At 43.9% G+C, this 23698-nt stretch overlaps 1 protein-coding gene across 1 annotated transcript in view; it reads left to right on the top strand.

The window, feature by feature from the left end:
* LOC143767225 (uncharacterized) overlaps window positions 1-23698 on the top strand; it is a 385097-nt gene that overhangs the window by 115018 nt on the left and 246381 nt on the right. The window contains exon 2 of the mRNA XM_077255382.1: window positions 12561-12710. Within this exon, the coding sequence (XP_077111497.1) occupies window positions 12633-12710 (78 nt within the window). The 5' untranslated portion in view covers window positions 12561-12632. The remainder of the gene's footprint in view (window positions 1-12560; window positions 12711-23698) is intronic.

The following is a 23698-nucleotide window of genomic DNA, read 5'->3' as shown; positions in this document are numbered from 1 at the left end:
TTTGTGTAATTAACAGCACCTGTAACTTACCTGTGGCACATAACAGGTGTTGGCAATAACTAAATCACACTTGCAGCCAGTTGACATGGATTAAAGTTGACTCAACCTCTGTCCTGTGTCCTTGTGTGTACCACATTGAGCATGGAGAAAAGAAAGAAGACCAAAGAACTGTCTGAGGACTTGAGAAACCAAATTGTGAGGAAGCATGAGCAATCTCAAGGCTACAAGTCCATCTCCAAAGACCTGAATGTTCCTTTGTCTACCGTGCGCAGTGTCATCAAGAAGTTTAAAGCCCATGGCACTGTGGCTAACCTCCCAAGATGTGGATGGAAAAGAAAAATTGACAAGAGATTTCAACACAAGATTGTGCGGATGTTGGATAAAGAACCTCGACTAACATCCAAACAAGTTCAAGCTGCCCTGCAGTCCGAGGGTACAACAATGTCAACCCTTACTATCCGTCGGCGTCTGAATGAAAAGGGACTGCATGGTAGGAGACCCAGGAAGACCCCACTTCTTACCCCGAGACATAAAAAAGCCAGGCTGGAGTTTGCCAAAATTTACCTGAAAAAGGAACGTTTTGGAAGAATGTTCTCTGGTCAGATGAGACAAAAGTAGAGCTTTTTGGGAAAATGCATCAACATAGAGTTTACAGGAGAAAAAAAGAGGCATTCAAAGAAAAGAACACGGTCCCTACAGTCAAACATGGCGGAGGTTCCCTGATGTTTTGGGGTGGCTTTGCTGCCTCTGGCACTGGACTGCTTGACCGAGCGCATGGTATTATGAAGTCTGAAGACTACCAACAAATTTTGCAGCATAATGTAGGGCCCAGTGTGAGAAAGCTGGGTCTCCTTCAGAGGTTATGGGTCTTCCAGCAGGACAATGACCCAAAACACACTTCAAAAAGCACTAGAAAATGGTTTGAGAGAAAGCACTGGAGACTTCTAAGGTGGCCAGCAATGAGTCCAGACCTGAATCCCATAGAACACCTGTGGAGAGATCTAAAAATGGCAGTTTGGAGAAGGCACCCTTCAAATATCAGGGACCTGGAGCAGTTTGCCAAAGAAGAATGGTCTAAAATTCCAGCAGAGCATTGTAAGAAACTCATTGATGGTTACAGGAAGTGGTTGGTCGCAGTTATTTTGGCTAAAGGTTGTGCAACCAAGTATTAGGCTGAGGATGCCAATACTTTTGTCTGGCCCATTTTTGGAGTTTTGTGTGAAATGATCAATGTTTTGCTTTTTGCTTCATTCTCTTTTGTGTTTTTTCATTTAAGACAAATTAAATGATGATAATAATAACAAAGAATTTGTGTTTGCAATCATTTTCAGGAAGAAACTGAGTATTATCTGACAGAATTGCAGGGGTGTGAATACTTTTGGCCATGACTATATATATATATATATATATATATATATATATATATATATATATATATATATATATATATATATATATATATATATATATATATATATTTATTGAAGTTATAATTAACAATTGATGTTTCAACATACATCAAAATCAAATTCAGTTTGCACAACAGGTACAATCAACAAAATGTAAGTATATTAACCGGCATATACTTATTTGGAAAGGGATTGTATAATGCAACAAATAGTATTGAAACGTATCATTTTATGTGAATAAATTATTGTATTCAAATGACGAGACACGATAGGGAAGAATTGGGGAGAACACAAAGGCCAACACAGGAAGAAGGTATAGGAAGAGGAATCATGCGTATTCTGAGTGTGATACCAATGGCTCAAAATCACTAGAATGGCGATGTTAGCCAAGTGCTAAATTAAGATGAATTTCTGAATGCTGTCCTGGGTAACCAAGCTCTCTTATATATGTATGAGTCCAAGTTCAGCCAACTGTCAGAGACTATGAGCTCTTCCATGTGTATAAGGTTATCTACACACGTGGTCAAAATTTTTGGTACCCTTCTTGTAATGACAGAAAAACCCACAATGGTCACAGAAATAACTTGAATCTGACAAAAGTAATAATAAAGAAATCTATGAAAATGAACAAATGAAAGTCAGACATTGCTTTTCAACCATGCTTCGACAGAATTAAAAAAAAAAACAACTCATGGAATAGGCCTGGACATAAATGATGGTACCCCTGAAAAGAATGTGACAAAAGGAACATGTTAAATCAAGGTGTGTCCACTTATTAGCATCACAGGTATCTACAATCTTGGAATCAGTGAGTGGGACTGTATATAGGGCTGTGCTGTTTGGTAACCTGTGTATCACACTCAACATGAACCAGAGGAAGCGAAGGAAAGAGTTGTCTCAGGAGATCAGAAAGAAAATTATAGACAAACGGGTTAAAGGTAAAAGTTATAAGACCATCTCCATCAGATGTTCCTGTAATTACAGTTGCACATATTATTCAGAAGTTTAAGCTCCATGGGACTGTAGCCAACCTCCCTGGTGTGGCCGCAGGAGGAAAATTAATGACAAATCAAAGAGATGGATAATACGAATAGTGACAAAAGAGCCCAGAAAAACTTCCAAACAGATTTAAGGTGAACTTCAAGCTCAAGGAACATCAGTGTCAGATCACACCATCCGTCGTTGTGTGAGCCAAAGTGGATTTTTTGGGAGATTACCAAGGAGAACACTATTGTTGAAAAAAAAATAAAAAAAAGCCAGAATGGAATTTGCCAAACTACATGTTGACAAGCCACAAAGCTTCTGGGAATATATCCTATGGACAGACAAGATAAAAATGCAAGGCACATCAGCTGTATGTTCACAGACGGAAAAAATGAAGCATATCAAGAAAAGAACACTGTCCCTACTGTGAAACATGGAGGAGGCTCTGTTATGTCCTGGGGCTGCTTTGCTGCATCTGGCCCAGGGTGTCTAGAATCTGTGCAGGGTACAATGAAATATTAAGACTATCAAAGGATTCTAAAATGTGCTACCCAGTGTCAGAAAGCTTGGTCTCAGTCGCAGGTCTTGCAACAGGATAATGACCCAAAACACACAGCTATAAACACCCAAGAATGGCTACGAGGAAAACATTGGACTATTCTGAAGTGGCCTTCTATGAGCTTTGACCTAAATCCTTTTGAGCATCTTTGGAAAGAGCTGAAACATGCCATCTGGAAAAGGCAACCCTTTAACATGAGACAACTCGAGCAGTTTGCTCTTGAGTAGTGGGCCAAAATACCTGTCAAGAGGTGCAGAAGTCTTATTGACAGTTACAGGAATCGTTTGATTGCAGTGATTGCCTCAAAAGGTTGTGCAGCAAAATATTAAGGTAAGGGTGCCACCATTTCTGTCCAGACCTATTTCATGAGTTCTTTTTTTAAAAAAAATTCTGTGGAAGCATGATAGAAAAGCAGTGTCTGATTTTCATTTGTTCATTTTCATAAATTTTTTATTACTTTTGTCAGATTCAAGTTATTTCTGTGACCATTGTGGATTTTGTCTGTCATTAAACGAGGGGTACCAACAATTTTGACCACGTGTGTACTGCCTCATCCCATTCCAATTTAGAAGGAATGGTGATTGATCTCCAATGTCTGGGGATAATCTGTCTCACTGCAGCTAAAACATACTATAAATAGTCCCTTTTTAATGGTAGAAATAGATATAGGGAATATTGATGGTAAAAGCTATTTCTGGAGAGTTCAGGAAGTTGGTGCAGAATAATTTATTGAAGAGATCAAACAATCCTGTCCACAATTTGGGTATTCGGGGGCAAGATCACCAAATATGGGTCTTGTAACCTACAGTGGAGTCACATCTCCAACACTTACAGTGGGGGAAAAAAAGTGTTTAGTCAGCCACCAACTGTGCAAGTTCTCCCACTTAAAAGATGAGAGAAGCCTGTAATTGACATCATACTGTAGACCACAACTATGAGAGTCAAAATGAGAAAACAAATCCAGAAAATCACCTCGTCTGATTTGGCAACAATTTTTTTCAAATTATGGTGGAAAATAAGTATTTGGTCGTTAACAAAAGTTCATGTCAATATTTTGTTATATATCCTTTGTTTGTAATGAGAGGTCAAACAGTTTCTGTAAGTCTTCACAAGGTTGGCACACACTGTTGGTGGTATGTTGGCCCAGGATCACGAAGCCACTCCTTCGTTTCCCTTGCGGTGCGCTTGAGATCATTATCATGCTGAAAGACCCATCCACGTTTCATCTTCAATGCCCTTGGCCCATGCAGATCTGAGTGATGTTTGGGCCTGTCGCTGGGCAACACAGACTTTCAACTCCCTCAAAAGGTTTTATATGGGGTTGAGATCTGGAGACTGGCTAGGCCACTCCAGGACCTTCATATGCTTCTTACGAAGCCACTCCTTCGTTTCCCTTGCGGTGCGCTTGAGATCATTATCATGCTGAAAGACCCATCCACGTTTCATCTTCAATGCCCTTGCTGATGGAAGGAAGTTTGCACTCAAAATCTCACGATACATGTCCCCATTAATTCTTTCATGTACGCAGATCAGTGATCCTGGTCCCTTTGCAGAGAAACGGCACCAAAGCATGATGTTGCCACCCTCATGATTCACAGTAGGTATGGTGTTCTTTGGATGCAACTCAGCATTCTGTTGCCTCCAAACATGACGAGTTTTGCTTCTACCAAACAGTTCTACTTTGGTTTCATCAGACCATATGGCATTCTCCCAATAATCTTCTGGATAATCCAAATGCTCTCTCGAAAACTTCAGACGCGCCCGGACATGTACTGGCTTATGCAGGGGGACACCTCTGGCACTGCAGGATCTGAGTCCCTAGCCATGTAGTGTGTTACCAATGGTAGCCTTTGTTACGGTGGTCCCAGCTCTACGCAGGTCATTCACCGTGTGGTTCTGGGATTTTTGCTCACCATTCTTGTGATCATTTTGTCCCCACAGGGTGAGATCTTGCGTGGAGCCCCAGATTGAGGGAGATTATCAGTGGTCTTGTATGTCTTCCATTTTTTTTATTATTGCTCCTACAGTTGACTTCATCACACCAAGCTGCTTGCCTATTGCAGATTCAGTCTTCCCAGCCAGGTGCAGGGCTGCAATTTTGTTTCTGGCGTCCTTCGACAGCTCTTTGGTCTTCACCATAGTGGAGTTTGGAGTGTCATTTATACTGATAACAAGTTCAAACAGGTGCCATTATGACAGGTAATGAGTGGAGGTCAGAGGAGTCTCTGAAAGAAGTTACAGGTCTGCGAGAGCCAGAAATTTTGCATGTTTTTAGGTGACCAAATACTTATTTTCCACCATAATTTGAAAAATAAATCTTGCCATATCAGACAAGGTGATTTCCTGGATTTGTTTGCTGAATTTTGACTCTCATAGTTGTGGTCTACCTATGATGTCAATTACAGGCCTCTCTCATATTTTTAAGTGAGAGAATCTAGGTTTAGATGCCCCCAAATAAATTTAGAAGAAATTGCTTTAATCTTTTGAAAAAAGACTTTGGGTAAATTATAAAGAATAGTCTGGAACAGATAAAGAATTCTAGGTAAAATGTCCATCTTCAGAATGTTAATTCTGCCAAACCAGGAATCGAGAGCCTGGACCATTGTGATAGATCTTCCTCCAGGTTTTGCAATAGCGGCACAAAAGTAAGTGGGTAGATCTGTGAAGTATCTAATGGAATTGTAGTACCTAAATATTTGATGTGGTCCTTTCTTCGTTTAAAGGGAAATGTGTAGCTGAGGAGTGAGGCCTCGGTTTCTGGAATGTTCAAGTTAAAGGGAACCTGTCACCCCGTTTTTTGAAGATGAGCTAAAAATAGCGTTAAATAGGGGCAGAGCTGGGCGTTACATTAGTGTCTTTTGTGTGCCATTATTACCCACCTATGCTGCTGAAATACCTTTGTAAAGTCGCCGTTTTCTGCTGTCACTCACGCTGGTCTGGTCCTATGGGCGTGGTGACTGTTATGATCCGGTGACCCTGGAGCCGCATGTGACTATCTCTGGAGTAGGTGGTACCTGTACTGACCGCAATCCTAATACTGACACCGCAACTAGAAGTAGCCGTGGGATGTACCTAACATGGCCTAGACACCTCGACACAGCCGGAGGACTAAATACCCCTAAAGATGGAAATGGGAAATCCTATCTTGCCGCAGAGCCCCAAAGGATAGGCAGCCCCCCACAAATATTGACTGTGAGTTTAAGAGAAAATACGTACACAGGCAGAAAAGACAGAGTTTAGCAAAAGAGGCACTACTTGCTAAAATATAAAAGGATAGGACAGAGGACTAAGCGGTCAGTATTAAAGCTCTAGAAAAATCCACAGCAGAATATACTATCTACTACATCTAACTAAAGACATAGGATGTATATCTGCATCTCCATAGAATCCAGCATGACAGAAAAATCCAAAGTCTAAGCTGGACAAAAACACAATAGATTGCACTGCACATAAAAGCACACTGCATGCGTGCTACAGAGAACAAAAACCAGACACTTATCTTAGCTGAAATGACAGCAGGGCAAGTAGAGCCAGACAGAGATGCAATCCCTCCAAGATACAATGGACAACTGGCAGGGATAGATGGATCCTACAAACCTAAATACCTAATAGAACTGCAATAAGCAGAAACACCTGCCCTAGCTTACAATCCAGAGACCACTAACAACCACCGGAGGGAGCCCAAGAGCAGAATTCACAACAGGGGACAGCGCTGTTTCTCCCCCAGATCAGGCTCATCATTCCGTTGGTGGCGTAGTGGTGTGCGCATGTCCAACAGAGAATATCCACTGCCCAGGAGATGAAAAAGAGCGCGATCTGCGCTATTCAGCCGTTTACCGGTGGGCGTGGCCATCTTTCCTGTGGCCGCGCGTGCGCAGATGGAGCGCTCTGCTGCCCGGGGCTTCAGGAAAATGGCCGCGGGATTCCGCGCGTGCGCAGATGGAGATTGCGGCGGCCATTTTCCTGAAGCCCCGGGCAGCAGAGCGCTCCATCTGCGCACGCGCGGCCACAGAAAGATGGTCGCGCCCACTGGTAAACGACTGAATAGCGCAGATCGCGCTCTTTTTCATCTCCTGGGCAGTGGATATTCTCTGTTGGACATGTGCACACCACTACGCCACCAACGGAATGATGAGCCTGATCTGGGGAAGAAACAGCGCTGTCACTACGCCGATAGGACCAGACCAGCGTGAGTGACAGCAGAAAACGGCGACTTTACAAAGGTATTTCAGCAGCATAGGTGGGTAATAAAGGCACACAAAAGACACTAATGTAACGCCCAGCTCTGCCCCTATTTAACGCTTTTTTTTAGCTCATCTTCAAAAAACGGGGTGACAGGTTCCCTTTAAGGATCTCTGACTTAGAGATATTTACCTTAAAATTAGAGAGTAGAGCGAATCACTGAACCTCCGCCAGAATTACTGGTAGGGAGATTCTCATTTTGTGCATTGTATTACCAATTGAATTACCATCCTTGATGGGTGCCATTGTAGACTGTAAAAGGTTTGGAAATGCTTCCGTTAACTTTTACCTGTGCTATGAGAGAGGTGTAAAGGGCCATGATACATAACAACGTATTGCTACTCAATCCATTTTTTTTTTGTAGCGTCACCCCTATGAAGTCACTCCCCAACCTATCAAACGCTTTCTCTGCATCTACAGTATAGACACTAGACATGACGGGACTCGCCAGGAACGCACTCTGTTTATTATTGATTTTGATAGTGTTGTCTCTTGCTTCCCTTCCCAGGACAAATCTCACCTGATCTTTATGTATAATATTTGGTACTAGGGGTTGTAGCCTCACAGCAATCATCTTGGAGTACATCTTGAGATCAATGTTGATTAGCGATATGGGGTGAAAATGATTACAATGTGTGTGATCTTTACCTGGCTTGGGAATAACAGTAATATGTGCCAAAAGAGATTGTGGTGGGAATTGTCCTCCCAATGCAATGGAGTTGAAGGATTGTAGAAGAATTTGAGCTAATTGTTGTTTGAATAGTTTATAAAATCTTGGGGTGAAACCATCAGGACCTGGACTTTTGCCTATTTTAAGCCCCGTTATCACCTCCAGGCTCTCCTCCTCTCTGAATTCATTTTCCAAATCTTGGGACTGGGAATCCGTTAGGGGTGGGGGAAGCAAAGGAGTTTAAGTACTCTATAATATCTTTATTTTCTATAGATATATTTTCTCCTTTTTATGATAAAGAGACACATAATATGATCTAAATTCTTCTACAATATCCGAACAGGCATGAACCAACCCTTTAGTCTGGGAAGTAATGGATCTGATATGTGAGGAGAAGACTCGGGTGAAGTGCCCGAGACAGCCACTTTTCACAATTACTCACCTACAGTATCTGTGCGCCCTCGGTGCTGGCACTGCATCCAGTTCTGGCGGTCACGTGGTACCGCTCATTAAGGTGAGGAATATGGACGCGTCTCTACTCCCATAGGCGTGGAGCGCATATTCATCACCTTAATGAGTGGTACCACGTGACTGCTGAGCACAGGAATAGCTGCAGGCAGGCGCCTGCGGCCGGAACGAGATGCAGTCCAGCACCCAGGGCGCGCAGGTAGGTGAGTTTTGTTTTTTTTCATTAGCAAACATACAGGGATGGAACGGGGGAGGCATGCATACAGGGATGGAACGGGGGAGGCATGCATACAGGGATGGAACGGGGGAGGCATGCATACAGAGACGGAATGGGGGAGGCATGCAAACAGGGACGGGGAGGCATTCATACCAGGACAGGGAAGGAGGAGGCATGCAGACAGGGACAGTAATGGGGAAGCATTCTTACCAAGGCATGCAGACAGGGATGGGGAGGCATTCATACCACGACAGCGATGGGGGGAGTAATGCATAGCAGGACAGGGATGAGGGGACAATGCATACCTGGCTTATACTCAAGTCAATAAGCTTACCCAGTTTTCCGTGGCATAAATAGGTGCCTCGGTTTATACTTGGGACGGCTTATACTCGAGTATATACCGTACCTAAGTGGGGAAGAGGAAGCCATAACAGGAAGAGGCATCCTTCTGTGACCTATGTTACTCTTTAAATCATGGAATCATTATACCTGACAGCCAGGAATGTAGAGGAAGGAAAAGTAGGAGGAGGAGAGGGAGAGAGGGGATAGGGACATGGGGAGAGAGCAAATGATATAAACAGGGACGTTCAGTTCAAGTTATAGTAGTGACATATAAACTATGAAACCCACAATATGTCAACAAAATTATGTTGTAATAAGGCATATAGGTAAGAGGAGAAACTTGCAATAAAAGTTCAAATGCGGCTCAGTGACATTCCTGTTCATCCTGTGGGGGACATCAGATTCTCCGTTCGTTCCTTACGGCAAGACATGCGGTGTGAGCCTGCCTGAGGATGAAGCTGTTTCCCATTCATCCCATGGGACCAAGGGAGAAAGCAAGGTTAATGCTGGCCAGTCCAGAATGGAAATCTGCAGCAAATTAAATATTGCCAATAATTCTGGGAGATCGCCCAGATTCTTGAATACTGCAGAGTGTCCATCTTTCTTGGCCAATAGTTGAAATGGGAAACCCCAGCGGTATACAGTGCCTTGCAAAAGTATTCGTCCCCCTTGAACTTTTCAACCTTTTCCCACATATCATGCTTCAAACATAAAGATATCAAATGTAAATTATTGGTGAAGAATCAACAACAAGTGGAACACAATTTTGAAGTTGAATGAAATTTATTGGTTATTTTAAATTTTTGTGGAAATTCAAAAACTGAAAAGTGGGGCGTGCAATATTATTCGGTCCCTTTAACTTCATGCTTTGTTGCGCTGCCTTTTGCTGAGATTACAGCTGCAAGTTGCTTGGGGTATGTCTCTATCAGTTTTGTACATCGGGAGACTGAAATTCTTGCCCATTCTTCCTTGGCAAACAGGAGCTTGCTTGCTTGCAAACAGCTGGAGCTCAGTGAGGTTTGATGGAGATCGTTTGTGACCAGCAGTTTTCAGCTCTTTCCACAGATTCTCGATTGGATCGAGGTCTGGACTTTGAATTGGCCATTCTAACACCTGGATACGTTTATTTCTGAACCATTCCATTATAGATTTTGCTTTATGTCTGGGATCATTGTTTTATTGGAAGACAAATCTCCGACCGTCTCAGGTCTTTTGCAGACTCCAACAGGTTTTCTTCAAGATTGGTCCTGTGTTTGGCTCCATCCATCAATTTTTACCATCTTCCCTGTCCCTGCTGAAGAAAAGCAGGCCCAAACCATGATACTGCCACCACCATGTTTGACACTGGGGATGGTGTGTTCAGGGTGATGAGCTGTGCTGCCTTTACGCCAAACATATCGTTTGGCATTGTTCTCAAAAAGTTCAATTTTGGTTTCATCTGACCACAGCACCTTCTTCCACATGTTTGGTGTGTCTCCCAGGTGGCTTATTGCAAACTTTAAACAACACTTTTTATGGATATCTTTGAGAAATTGCATTCTTCTTGCCACTCTTCCATAGAGGCCAGATTTCTGCAGTGTACGACTGATTGTTGTCCTATGGACAGACTGTCCCACCTCAGCTGTAGAACTCTGCAGTTCATCCAGAGTGATCATGGGCCTCTTGGCTGCATCTCTGATCAGTCTTCTCCTTGTTTGAGTTGAAAGTTTAGAGGGACGGCCGAGTCTTGGTAGATTTGCAGTGGTATGATACTCCTTCCTTTTCAATATGATCGCTTGCACAGTGCTCCTTGGGATGTTTACATTTTTGGAATTCTTTTTGTATCCAAATCCGGCTTTAAACTTTTCCACAACAGTATCACGGACCTGCCTGTTGTGTTCCTTGGTCTTCATGATGCTCTCTGTGGTTCAAACAGAACCCTGAGACTATCACAGAGCAGGTGCATTTATACTGAGACTTGATTACACACAGGTGGATTATATTTATCATCATTAGGCATTTAGGACAACATTGGATCATTCAGAGATCCACAATGAACTTCTGGAGTGAGTTTGCTGCACTGAAAGTAAAGAAGCCGAATAATATTGCACGCTCCACTTTTCAGTTTTTGAATTTCCAGAAAAATTTAAAATAACCAATAAATTTCATTCAACTTCACAATTGTGCTCCACTTGTTGTTGATTCTTCACCAAAAAGTTACATTTGGTATCTTTATGTTTGAAGCATGAAATGTGGGGAAAGGTTGAAAAGTTCAAGGGGGCTGAATACTTTCGCAAGGCACTGTATGATCCCTTGTTCCCTAAGAGCTTGAGTGAGAGGGCTCAGTGCTCTGCGGAGCTCAAGAGTGCAGCATGCAAGATCTCGGAAAATCTGAACATCACAATCCATGAACTTAATATTTTGTTTGGCTCTTTCAGCCTGTAGAATGTTCTCCTATACTCTGATAAAATGTACTCTGCGGAAAATGTCTCTTGGTCTTAATACTGAGGGTGATTTAGGACCTAGAGACCTATGAACTCTGTCCAGCTCAATAAGATGATCAGAGTTTCTTCCGAATAGTTCGCAAAATAGGGTACTCGCAGTTTTCTCCAGATCTTGAGGTGAGATATCCTTGAATAAGTCATGTATGCGAAGGTTGTTCCTCCTATGACAGTTTTCTATGTCCTCAAGATGGGTGAGCATGTCTGAGATTTTTGATGTATGCTCAGATATAACAAGGTGGTGTTCATTGTCTCTGGTGTATAGAGAGTGCCTCTGTTTCCAAGTTTTCCACCCGATTGCCACCATGAGCTTGTTTCTCTTCTAGTCTGCTGAACATCACCATGCCCTTTGTGAATAAAAGGAATATGTTCTCTCCAATCCCACTCTATCTCTGTTTGAGAAAGATCTGATAAGGAATGTGTCAGAGCTGTGACCCTTGGCTCATGGACAGCTGTCCACTGTTGTGAATGTTTACATTTCTTAGAAGATTCTGCAGCATTTGTAGGCACCATCTTTTCCTGTGTAATCTGCCCAGAGGGAACTGACCTGGTACACAGATATCTGGAAATACCAAGGTCTGAAGGTGCAGGGGGTGGGGCTGGTGCCCTAGAGAATCTTTTCTTGCCCATAAACACAATGAGCCTACTTTAGAAACTGTAACGCTGTCAGGAAGTAGTTAAATCACTGGGTCATTCAGGAGCCTTGTGAATGCGCTCCTTATCCTGATTCCTCCCCCCTGTTTATTTCTGCCCTGACACACATCCCCATTTCTGTTTTCTTGATTTATGCAGCGCCTTTCTTGGACAATCATATTTACTGGGATTACAATTTTCCATAGTTTATATTAATGTTCTATCATTATTTGTTACTGACGTCCCCGGTTCTGCTGTCCCGATCTCTGGATGTTCCCTGCACTTTATAACTTTATATCTTTTATTCATTGAATATTTATTTAGCAAAGACTAAGTTAATTTACATTTTCTTTTTATATTATTATATTTTTAGTGCTGGTTTGGAGATATTATGTGATAAATCTCTGTATGTGACTATAATCAGATTGTGTGTTATACCGGGGTGGCAGGACAGGGCCATGACTGGATGTAGTGATCATGTGAAGCCGGTAACAGCTCCGGAGATTTCTTACATGGGATCTTTTTGATGTTACATCGTCATCTTCTCCCCATTCAGGTCCCTACAATATCGGATCCTCTCAGTGGAAATCTTCTATATAAGAGAATTCTCCTGAGTGACCCTACAAGGATGGATAGGGACAGGGACAAGATGGTGGAGAGGATATTACACCTCACAATAGAGATCCTCTTCCGGCTTACTGGAGAGGTGAGAGATTCTGGTGACGTCACATTACATCATTCTTATCTATGGGAATAACAGATGGACAGAACTGGAGAGGTGAGGACTCTGGGAATGTCTGTAGTGAGATTTATTAATGTGTCTCTCCATTACCAGGATTACACAGTAGTGAAGAAGACCCCTAGTGAGCGCTGTCAGGCCCCTGTGTCTGAGGGATGGGGAAGACCCCTGAGCCCAATCACGGGGCCTCCACCTAACCCCCTGATACATGAGGACATCAATGACCAGAAGATCCTAGAACTCACCTACAAGATGATTGAGCTGCTGACTGGAGAGGTGACACTGCTGGGAATGCTGGGACATTATACAGTAAAGCTATGAAGGGATCGGGGAGATGACGGTATCATTGTATGTGTCAGGTTCCTATAAGGTGTCAGGATGTCGCCATCTATTTCTCCATGGAGGAGTGGGAGTATTTAGAAGGACACAAAGATCTGTACATGGACATCATGATGGAGGTTCCCCAGCCCCTCACATCACCAGGTAATAGGACTAAATACACACTTCCTATAATTATCTGTATGTAAGAATGAATTCAGTCCCTGTATGTGTTTCCTCCAGTTCTATCCAGTAAGAGGACAACACCAGAGAGATGTCCCAGTCCTCTTCTTCCACAGGACAGTAAACAAGAAGATCCCAATGTTCCTCAGGATCATCAGGTAGATGGAGAGACAGTGTCATGAGATATTCCCTATGAGGTGTTGATGGCTGTGAAGGTCTTATGTTCAGTCTTGTTTTGTGCACCAATATAAGGGAAGTCAGATGTATAACTTGTACGGGGATTGCATGACAATAACCGAACTGGCCGGTGGCTCTCCCGTGCGGAGCATGACAGCATGTATTTCTATGCAACGGTCATGCTTGGATCGCACACCTAATATGCCTCAAGTGCCAACAATGAGCAATAGCACAACCTCACTCTACAGAGCTCCATATAGGAAGCATGCACTACAACTACAGTCTATTGTGTATACATTGAACCACTAGAAACATCTCTCAAGACTCCCCCCACCTGCAGGGCTGACCCTCTGTAACTTCCCCTGCCCAGCTGCAGGGATGACGCTCTGTAACCCTCACCTGCCCAGCTGCAGGGCTGACCCTCTGTAACTCTCCCCTGCTCAGCTGCAAGACTGACCATCTCTAACTCTCCCCTGCCCAGCTGCAGGACTGACACTCTGTTACTTGTCCCCTGCTGAGTTGCCTACAGTCCATAACTATCACATAAAAGTGACTACTATAAACCATACCATTAACCATATAGTTTCAGTACTATTCATCAGTGTCCTGCATAGCTCCCAACCGTCCCTCATTGTGCGGGACTGCCCCTGTTTTGTTGCTTCGCCCCGCTGTCCGAGACGATAAAGCATTCACTAGCATCTCTGCTTACTGCAGCCTTCGTCTCTCTCTCCTTCTAATCCTTGAATGGTTCTGATTTCACCTGATTAATATGGATCCACAGAGTTTAGCTACAGGTTTGAATAATCTCGCTATGAAGGTTCAAAGCTTACAGGATTTCGTTATTCATGCTCCTACATCTGAACCTAGAATTCCTTTACCTGAATTTTTCTCTGGGGATAGATCTCGCTTCCAGAATTTCAAACATAATTGTAAATTATTTTTGTCTCTGAGATCTCGCTCCGCTGGAGATCCTGCACAGCAGGTCAGGATTGTAATTTCCTTGCTCCGGGGCGACCCTCAGGATTGGGCATTTGCTTTGGCACCAGGGGATCCTGCGTTGCTCAATGTGGATGCGTTTTTCCTGGCTTTGGGGTTGCTTTATGAGGAACCTCATTTAGAGATTCAGGCTGAAAAAGCCTTAATGGCCCTGTCTCAAGGGCAAGATGAGGCTGAAATATACTGCCAAAAATTTCGTAAGTGGTCTGTGCTTACTCAGTGGAATGAGTGCGCCCTGGCGGCGAAATTCAGAGAGGGTCTCTCTGATGCCATTAAAGATGTTATGGTGGGGTTCCCTGTGCCTACAGGTCTGAATGAGTCCATGACAATGGCTATTCAGATTGATCGGCGTTTGCGGGAGCGCAAACCTGTGCACCATTTGGCGGTGTCTACTGAGAAGGCGCCAGAGATTATGCAATGTGATAGAATTCTGTCCAGAAGCGAACGACAGAATTTTAGGCGAAAAAATGGGTTATGCTTCTATTGTGGTGATTCAACTCATGTTATATCAGCATGCTCTAAACGTACTAAGAAAGTTGATAAGTCTGTTTCAATTGGCACTTTACAGTCTAAGTTTATTCTATCTGTGACCCTGATTTGCTCTTTATCGTCTATTACCGCGGACGCCTATGTCGACTCTGGCGCCGCTTTGAGTCTTATGGATTGGTCCTTTGCCAAACGCTGTGGGTTTGATTTAGAGCCTCTGGAAGTACCTATACCTCTGAAGGGTATTGACTTCACGCCATTGGCTAGTAACAAACCACAATACTGGACACAAGTAACTATGCGTATTAATCCGGATCACCAGGAGATTATTCGCTTCCTTGTGTTGTATAATCTACATGATGTGTTGGTGCTTGGATTGCCATGGCTGCAATCTCATAACCCAGTCCTCGACTGGAAAGCAATGTCTGTGTTAAGCTGGGGATGTCAGGGGACTCATGGGGACGTACCTTTGGTTTCCATTTCGTCATCTATTCCCTCTGAGATTCCGGAATTTTTATCTGATTATCGTGACGTTTTTGAGGAGCCTAAACTTGGTTCACTACCTCCGCACAGAGATTGCGATTGTACTATAGATCTGATTCCGGGCAGTAAGTTTCCAAAGGGTCGTTTATTTAATCTATCTGTGCCTGAACATGCTGCTATGCAGGAATATATTAAGGAGTCCTTGGAAAAGGGACATATTCGTCCTTCGTCATCTCCCTTAGGAGCCGGTTTTTTCTTTGTATCTAAAAAAGATGGCTCTTTGAGGCCGTGTATTGATTATCGGCTTTTGAATAAAATCACGGTTAAATATCAGTATCCTTTGCCACTGCTTACTGATTTGTTTGCTCGAATAAAGGGGGCCAAGTGGTTCTCTAAGATTGATCTTCGTGGGGCGTATAATTTGGTGCGAATTAAGCAGGGGGATGAGTGGAAAACCGCATTTAATACGCCTGAGGGCCATTTTGAGTATTTAGTAATGCCTTTTGGTCTTTCAAATGCCCCTTCAGTCTTTCAGTCCTTTATGCATGACATTTTCCGTGATTATTTGGATAAATTTTTGATTGTGTATCTTGATGATATTTTGATTTTTTCGGATGACTGGGACTCTCATGTCCAACAGGTCAGGAGGGTTTTTCAGGTTTTGCGCTCTAATTCCTTGTGTGTAAAGGGTTCTAAGTGCGTTTTTGGGGTTCAAAAGATTTCGTTTTTGGGGTACATTTTTTCCCCCTCTTCCATTGAGATGGACCCTGTCAAGGTTCAGGCTATTTGTGATTGGACGCAACCCTCTTCTCTTAAGAGCCTTCAGAAGTTTTTGGGCTTTGCTAATTTTTATCGTCGATTTATAACTGGTTTTTCTGATGTTGCTAAACCGTTGACTGATTTGACTAAGAAGGGTGCTGATGTTGCTGATTGGTCCCCTGCTGCTGTGGAGGCCTTTCGGGAGCTTAAGCGCCGCTTTTCTTCCGCCCCTGTATTGCGTCAGCCTGATGTTACTCTTCCTTTTCAGGTTGAGGTTGACGCTTCAGAAATCGGAGCTGGGGCGGTTTTGTCGCAGAAAAGTTCCGACTGCTCCGTGATGAGACCTTGTGCGTTCTTTTCTCGTAAATTTTCGCCCGCTGAGCGAAATTATGATATTGGTAATCGGGAGCTCTTGGCTATGAAGTGGGCTTTTGAGGAGTGGCGTCATTGGCTTGAGGGGGCTAGACATCAGGTGGTGGTATTGACCGACCACAAGAATTTGATTTATCTTGAGTCTGCCAGGCGCCTGAATCCTAGACAGGCGCGCTGGTCGTTATTTTTCTCTCGGTTTAATTTTGTGGTTTCTTACCTACCAGGTTCTAAAAATGTGAAGGCGGATGCCCTTTCTAGGAGTTTTGAGCCTGATTCCCCTGGTAATTCTGAACCTACAGGTATCCTTAAGGATGGAGTGATATTATCTGCTGTTTCCCCAGACTTGCGACGGGTCTTGCAGGAGTTTCAGGCGAATAGACCTGATCGTTGCCCGCCTGGTAGAATGTTTGTTCCTGATGATTGGACCAGTAGAGTCATCTCGGAGGTCCATTCTTCTGCATTGGCAGGTCATCCTGGAATCTTTGGTACCAGGGATTTGGTGGCTAGGTCCTTCTGGTGGCCTTCCCTGTCGCGAGATGTGCGAGGTTTTGTGCAGTCTTGTGATGTTTGTGCTCGGGCCAAGCCTTGTTGTTCTCGGGCTAGTGGATTGTTGTTATCTTTGCCTATTCCGAAGAGGCCTTGGACTCACATCTCCATGGATTTTATTTCTGATCTCCCTGTTTCTCAGAAGATGTCTGTCATCTGGGTGGTGTGTGACCGTTTCTCTAAGATGGTCCATTTGGTTCCCTTGCCCAAATTGCCTTCCTCATCCGAGCTGGTTCCTGTGGTGTGCTTGCATGGTATTCCGGAGAATATCGTTTCTGACAGGGGAACCCAATTCGTGTCTAGATTTTGGCGAGCGTTCTGTGCTAGGATGGGCATTGATTTGTCTTTTTCGTCTGCTTTCCATCCTCAGACTAATGGCCAGACCGAGCGAACTAATCAGACCTTGGAGACTTATTTGAGGTGTTTTGTGTCTGCGGATCAGGATGATTGGGTTGCCTTTTTGCCCTTGGCGGAGTTTGCCCTCAATAATCGGGCTAGTTCTGCCACCTTGGTTTCTCCTTTCTTCTGTAATTCGGGGTTTCATCCTCGTTTCTCTTCCGGTCAGGTGGAGTCTTCGGATTGTCCTGGAGTGGATGCTGTGGTGGAGAGGTTGCATCAGATTTGGGGGCATGTGGTGGACAATTTGAAGTTGTCCCAGGAGAAGACTCAGCATTTTGCCAACCGCCGTCGTCGTGTTGGTCCTCGTCTTTGTGTTGGGGACTTGGTGTGGTTATCTTCTCGTTTTGTCCCTATGAAGGTTTCTTCTCCTAAGTTTAAGCCTCGGTTCATCGGCCCGTACAAGATATTGGAGATTCTTAACCCTGTGTCCTTTCGTTTGGACCTCCCTGCATCTTTTTCTATTCATAATGTCTTCCATCGGTCATTGTTGCGCAGGTATGAGGTACCGGTTGTGCCTTCCGTTGAGCCTCCTGCTCCGGTGTTGGTTGAGGGTGAGTTGGAGTACGTTGTCGAGAAGATCTTGGACTCCCGTGTTTCCAGACGGAGACTTCAGTATCTGGTCAAGTGGAAGGGCTACGGTCAGGAGGATAACTCTTGGGTGACAGCCTCTGATGTTCATGCCTCCGATTTGGTCCGTGCCTTTCATAGGGCTCATCCTGATCGCCCTGGTGGTTCTGGTGAGGGTTCAGTGCCCCCTCCTTGAGGGGGGGTACTGTTGTGAATTTGGTTTCTGGGCTCCCCCGGTGGTTTCTGGTGGTACTGCACTTGTGTGCTTCATCTCCTCTGTTCACCTGTTTTCCATCAGTATGTGGGAGTTTTCTATTTAGCCTTGCTCCTCAGTCATTTCTATGCCGGCCAACAATGTTACCAGAAGCCTTTCTGTTGCATGTTCCTGCTCCTAGACTACTATCAGCTAAGTTGGACTTGTTGTCCTAAGTTTGTTTTGCATTTTTGTTCCAGTTCTCTGTGATTGAATATTTCTAAGGCTGGAAGCTCTTGTGAGCTGAAATTGCCACTCTGGTGTCATGAGTTGATGTTAGAGTCTTAAAGTAATTTCAGGATGGTATTTTGAAAGGGTTTTCAGCTGACCGTGAAGTTCCCTTTTCTGTCTTCCTACTATCTAGTAAGCGGACCTCAATTTGCTAAACCTATCTTCATACTTCGTATGTCATTTTCCTCTAAAATCACCGCCAGTATATGTGGGGGCTACTGTCTGCCTTTTGGGGAAAATTTCTCTAGAGGTAAGCCAGGTCTGTATTTTCCTCTGCTAGGGTCAGTCAGTTCTCCGGCTGGCGCTGGGCGTCTAGGGATAAAACGTAGGCACGCTACCCGGCCACTGTTAGTTGTGCGGTAGGTTTAGCTCATGGTCAGCTCGAGTTCCCATCTTCCAAGAGCTAGTCCTTTTGTATGCTTAATTACGTTCTCTTGCCATTGAGAACCATGACAGATACGCACCTCACCTTGCTCCAGCGATGCCTGGTCTCGGCGTACACAGCTTGTCCTAAATGAGCGGTCACGTGGTACCGCTCATTAAGGTCATGAATATGCGCATATTCATGACCTTAACCCCTTCCCGACATTTGACGTACTATCCCGTCGAGGTGGGGTGGGCCCGTATGACCGCCGACGGGATAGTACGTCATAGCCGATCGGCCGCGCTCACGGGGGGAGCGCGGCCGATCGCGGCCGGGTGTCGGCTGCATATCGCAGCTGACATCCGGCACTATGTGCCAGGAGCGGTCACGGACCGCCCCCGGCACATTAACCCCCGGCACACCGCGATCAAACATGATCGCGATGTGCCGGCGATGCAGGGAAGCATCGCGCAGGGAGGGGGCTCCCTGCGGGCTTCCCTGAGCCCCCCGCAGCAACGCGATGTGATCGCGTTGCTGCGAGGGTCTTACCTCCCTCCCTGCCTGCTCCAGACCCGGATCCAAGATGGCCGCGGATCCGGGTCCTGCAGGGAGGGAGGTGGCTTCACAGACGCCTGCTCAGAGCAGGCACTGTGAAGCAGCCTGTACTTCTCGCAGATCGGTGATCTGTCAGAGTGCTATGCAAACTGGCAGATCACCGATCTGTATTGTCCCCCCCTGGGGCAAAGTAAAAAAGTTAAAAAAAAAATTTCCAAATGTGTAAAAAAAAATAAAAAAAAATATTCCAAAATAATGAAAAAAAAAAAAATATATTATTCCCATAAATACATTTCTTTATCTAAATAAAAAAAACAAACAATAAATGTACACATATTTAGTATCGCCACGTCCGTAACGACCCAACCTATAAAACTGCCACACTAGTTAACCCCTTCAGTAAACACCGTAAGAAAAAAAAAAAAAAAACGAGGCAAAAAACAACGCTTTATTACCATACCGCCGAACAAAAAGTGGAATAACACGCGATCAAAAAGACTGATATAAATATCCATGGTACCGCTGAAAACGTCATCTTGTCCCGCAAAAAACAAGCCGCCATACAGCATCATCAGCAAAAAAATAAAAAAGTTATAGTCCTGAGAATAAAGCGATACCAAAATAATTATTTTTTCTATAAAATAGTTTTTATCGTATAAAAGCGCCAAAACATAAAAAAAATGATATAAATGAGATATCGCTGTAATCATACTGACCCGATGAATAAAACTGCTTTATCAATTTTACCAAACCCGGAACGGTATAAACGCCTCTCCCAAAAGAAATTCATGAATAGCTGGTTTTTGGTCATTCTGCCTCACAAAAATCGGAATAAAAAGCGATCAAAAACGGTCACGTGTCCGAAAATGTTACCAATAAAAACGTCAACTCGTCCCGCAAAAAACAAGACCTCACATGACTCTGTGGAGCAAATGTGGAAAAATTATAGGTCTCAAAATGTGGAGACGCAAAAACTTTTTTGCTATAAAAAGCGTCGCTGGTTTCACACTTCCGTTTTTGTCTGCAGCGTTTTTTGCACAAAAAAACGCATGCGTTTTTTCCCTATATTTAACATTGAAAACGCATGCGGTTTTTTTGTACGCGTTTGGTCGCGTTTTCAAACGCATGCGTTTTTTTTCTGCATGCGTTCATTTTCAGAAATACAACCTGCAGTATTTTCTTGCGTTTTTAAGCACATGCGTTTGTTTGCGTTAAAAACGCATGCATTTTTATCGAAAAAAACAGAAAACACACTGAAAAGCCACCCACCACCATCAAGGTGATAAAGGGATCCAAACCCTAACCCTGACTCTACCCCTAACCTCACCCCTAACCGTTTAATGAACATTTTCTGACAGTCATAGTGCCACGTATTTCAGTGCCACGTATTTCAGTGCCACGTATTTCAGTGCCACGTATTTCAGTGCCATGTATTTCAGTGCCACGTATCACGTATTTCAGTGCCATGTGTTTCAGTGCCACGTAGTTCAGTGCCACGTATCACGTATTTCAGTGCCACATATTTTAGTACCACGTATTTCAGTTGCACGTAATTCAGTGCCACGTATTTCAGTGCCACGTATTTCAGTGCCACGTATCACGTATTTCAGTGCCACGTGTTTCAGTGCCACGTATTTAAGTGCCACGTATCACATATTTCAGTGCCACGTATTTCAGTGCCACGTATTTCAGTGCCACGTATTTCAGTGCCACGTATTTAAGTGCCACATATCACATATTTCAGTGCCACTTATTTAAGTGCCACGTATTTCAGTGCCACGTATTTCAGTGCCACGTATTTCAGTGCCACGTATTTCAGTGCCACGTATTTCAGTGCCACGTGTTTCAGTGCCACGTGTTTCAGTGCCACGTATTTAAGTGCCACGTATCACGTATTTCAGTGCCACGTATTTCAGTGCCACGTATTTCAGTGCCACGTATTTCAGTCACGTTTAGGGTTAGGGTTAGGGGTAGGGTTAGGGTTAGGGCTAGGGTTGGAGGTAAAGTTAGGGTTGGGGCTAAAGTTAGGGTTGGGGCTAAAGTTAGGGTTTGGATTACATTTACGTTTGGATTAGGGTTGGGATTAGAATTATGGGTGTGTCAGGGCTAGGGGTGTGGTTAGGGTTACTGTTGGGATTAGGGTTAGGGGTGTGTTTGGGTTAGGGTTTCAGGTAGAATTGGGGGGTTTCCACTGTCCAGGCACATCAGGGGCTCTCCAAGCGCGACATGGCGTCCAATCTCAATTCCAGCCAATTCTGCGTTGAAAAAGTAAAACAGTGCTCCTTCCCTTCCGAGCTCTCCCGTGCGCCCAAAAAGGGGTTTACCCCAACATATGTGTTATGAGCGTACTCGGGACAAATTGAACAACAACTTCTGGGGTCCAAGTTCTCTTGTTATCCTTAGGAAAAAAAAAATTTGGGGGGCTAAAAATCATTTTTGTGGGAAAAAAAAGATGTTTTATTTTCACGGCTCTGCATTATAAACTGTAGTGAAACACTTGGGGGTTCAAAGTTCTCACAACACATCTAGATAAGTTCCTTGGGAGGTCTAGTTTCCAATATGGGGTCACTTGTGGGGGGTTTGTACTGTTTGGGTACATCAGGGGCTCTGCAAATGCAACGTGACGCCTGCAGACCAATCCATTTAAGGCTGCATTCCAAATGGCGCTCCTTCCCTTCCGAGCTCTGTCATGCGCCCAAACAGTGGTTCCCCCCGACATATGGGGTATCAGCGTACTCAGGACAAATTGGACAACAACTTTTGGGGTCTAATTTATCCTGTTACCCTTGTGAAAATACAAAACTGGGGGCTAAAAAATCATTTTTGTGAAAAAAAAAAAAGAATTTTTATTTTCACGGCTTTGCGCTATAAACTTTAGTGAAACACTTGGGGGTTCAAAGTTCTCACAACACATCTAGATAAGTTCCTTGGGAGGTCTAGTTTCCAATATGGGGTCACTTGTGGGGGGTTTGTACTGTTTGGGTACATCAGGGGCTCTGCAAATGCAACGTGACGGCTGCTGACCAATCCATTTAAGTCTGCATTCCAAATGGCGCTCCTTCCCTTCCGAGCTCTGTCATGCGCCCAAACAGTGGTTCCCCCCCACATATGGGGTATCAGCGTACTCAGGACAAATTGGAAAACAAATTTTGGGGTCCAATTTATTCTGTTACCCTTGTAAAAATACAAAGCTGGGGGCTAAAAAATCATTTTTGAGAAAAAAAAAAAAAAATTATTTTCACGGCTCTGCGTTATAATCTGTAGTGAAACACTTGGGGGTTCAAAGCTCTCAAAACACATCTAGATAAGTTCCTTAGGGGGTCTACTTTCCAAAATGGTGTCACTTGTAGGGAGTTTCAATGTTTAGGCACATCAGGGGCTCTCCAAACGCAACATGGCGTCCCATCTCAATTCCAGTCAATTTTGCATTGAAAAGTCAAATGGCGCTCCTTCCCTTCCAAGCTCTGCCATGCGCCCAAACAATGGTTTACACCCACATATGGGGTATCAGCGTACTCAGGACAAATTGCACAACATTTTTTGGGGTCCAATTTCTTCTCTTACCCTTGGGAAAATAAAAAATTGGGGGCAAAAAGATCATTTTTGTGAAAAAATATGATTTTTTATTTTTACGGCTCTGCATTATAAACTTCTGTGAAGCACTTGGTGGGTCAAAGTGCTCACCACACATCTAGATAAGTTCCTTAGGGGGTCTACTTTCCAAAATGGTGTCACTTGTAGGGAGTTTCAATGTTTAGGCACATCAGGGGCTCTCCAAACGCAACATGGCGTCCCATCTCAATTCCAGTCAATTTTGCATTGAAAAGTCAAATGGCGCTCCTTCCCTTCCAAGCTCTGCCATGCGCCCAAACAATGGTTTACACCCACATATGGGGTATCAGCGTACTCAGGACAAATTGCACAACATTTTTTGGGGTCCAATTTCTTCTCTTACCCTTGGGAAAATAAAAAATTGGGGGCGAAAAGATCATTTTTGTGAAAAAATATGATTTTTTATTTTTACGGCTCTGCATTATAAACTTCTGTGAAGCACTTGGTGGGTCAAAGTGCTCACCACACATCTAGATAAGTTCCTTAGGGGGTCTACTTTCCAAAATGGTGTCACTTGTAGGGAGTTTCAATGTTTAGGCACATCAGGGGCTCTCCAAACGCAACATGGCGTCCCATCTCAATTCCAGTCAATTTTGCATTGAAAAGTCAAATGGCGCTCCTTCCCTTCCAAGCTCTGCCATGCGCCCAAACAAT

This window comes from Ranitomeya variabilis, chromosome 4, assembly GCF_051348905.1.
Source record: "Ranitomeya variabilis isolate aRanVar5 chromosome 4, aRanVar5.hap1, whole genome shotgun sequence".
Taxonomy (NCBI): domain Eukaryota; kingdom Metazoa; phylum Chordata; class Amphibia; order Anura; family Dendrobatidae; genus Ranitomeya; species Ranitomeya variabilis.
Note: the sequence above shows the minus strand (reverse complement) of the source record. Positions and strands in the feature narration are given on the sequence as shown.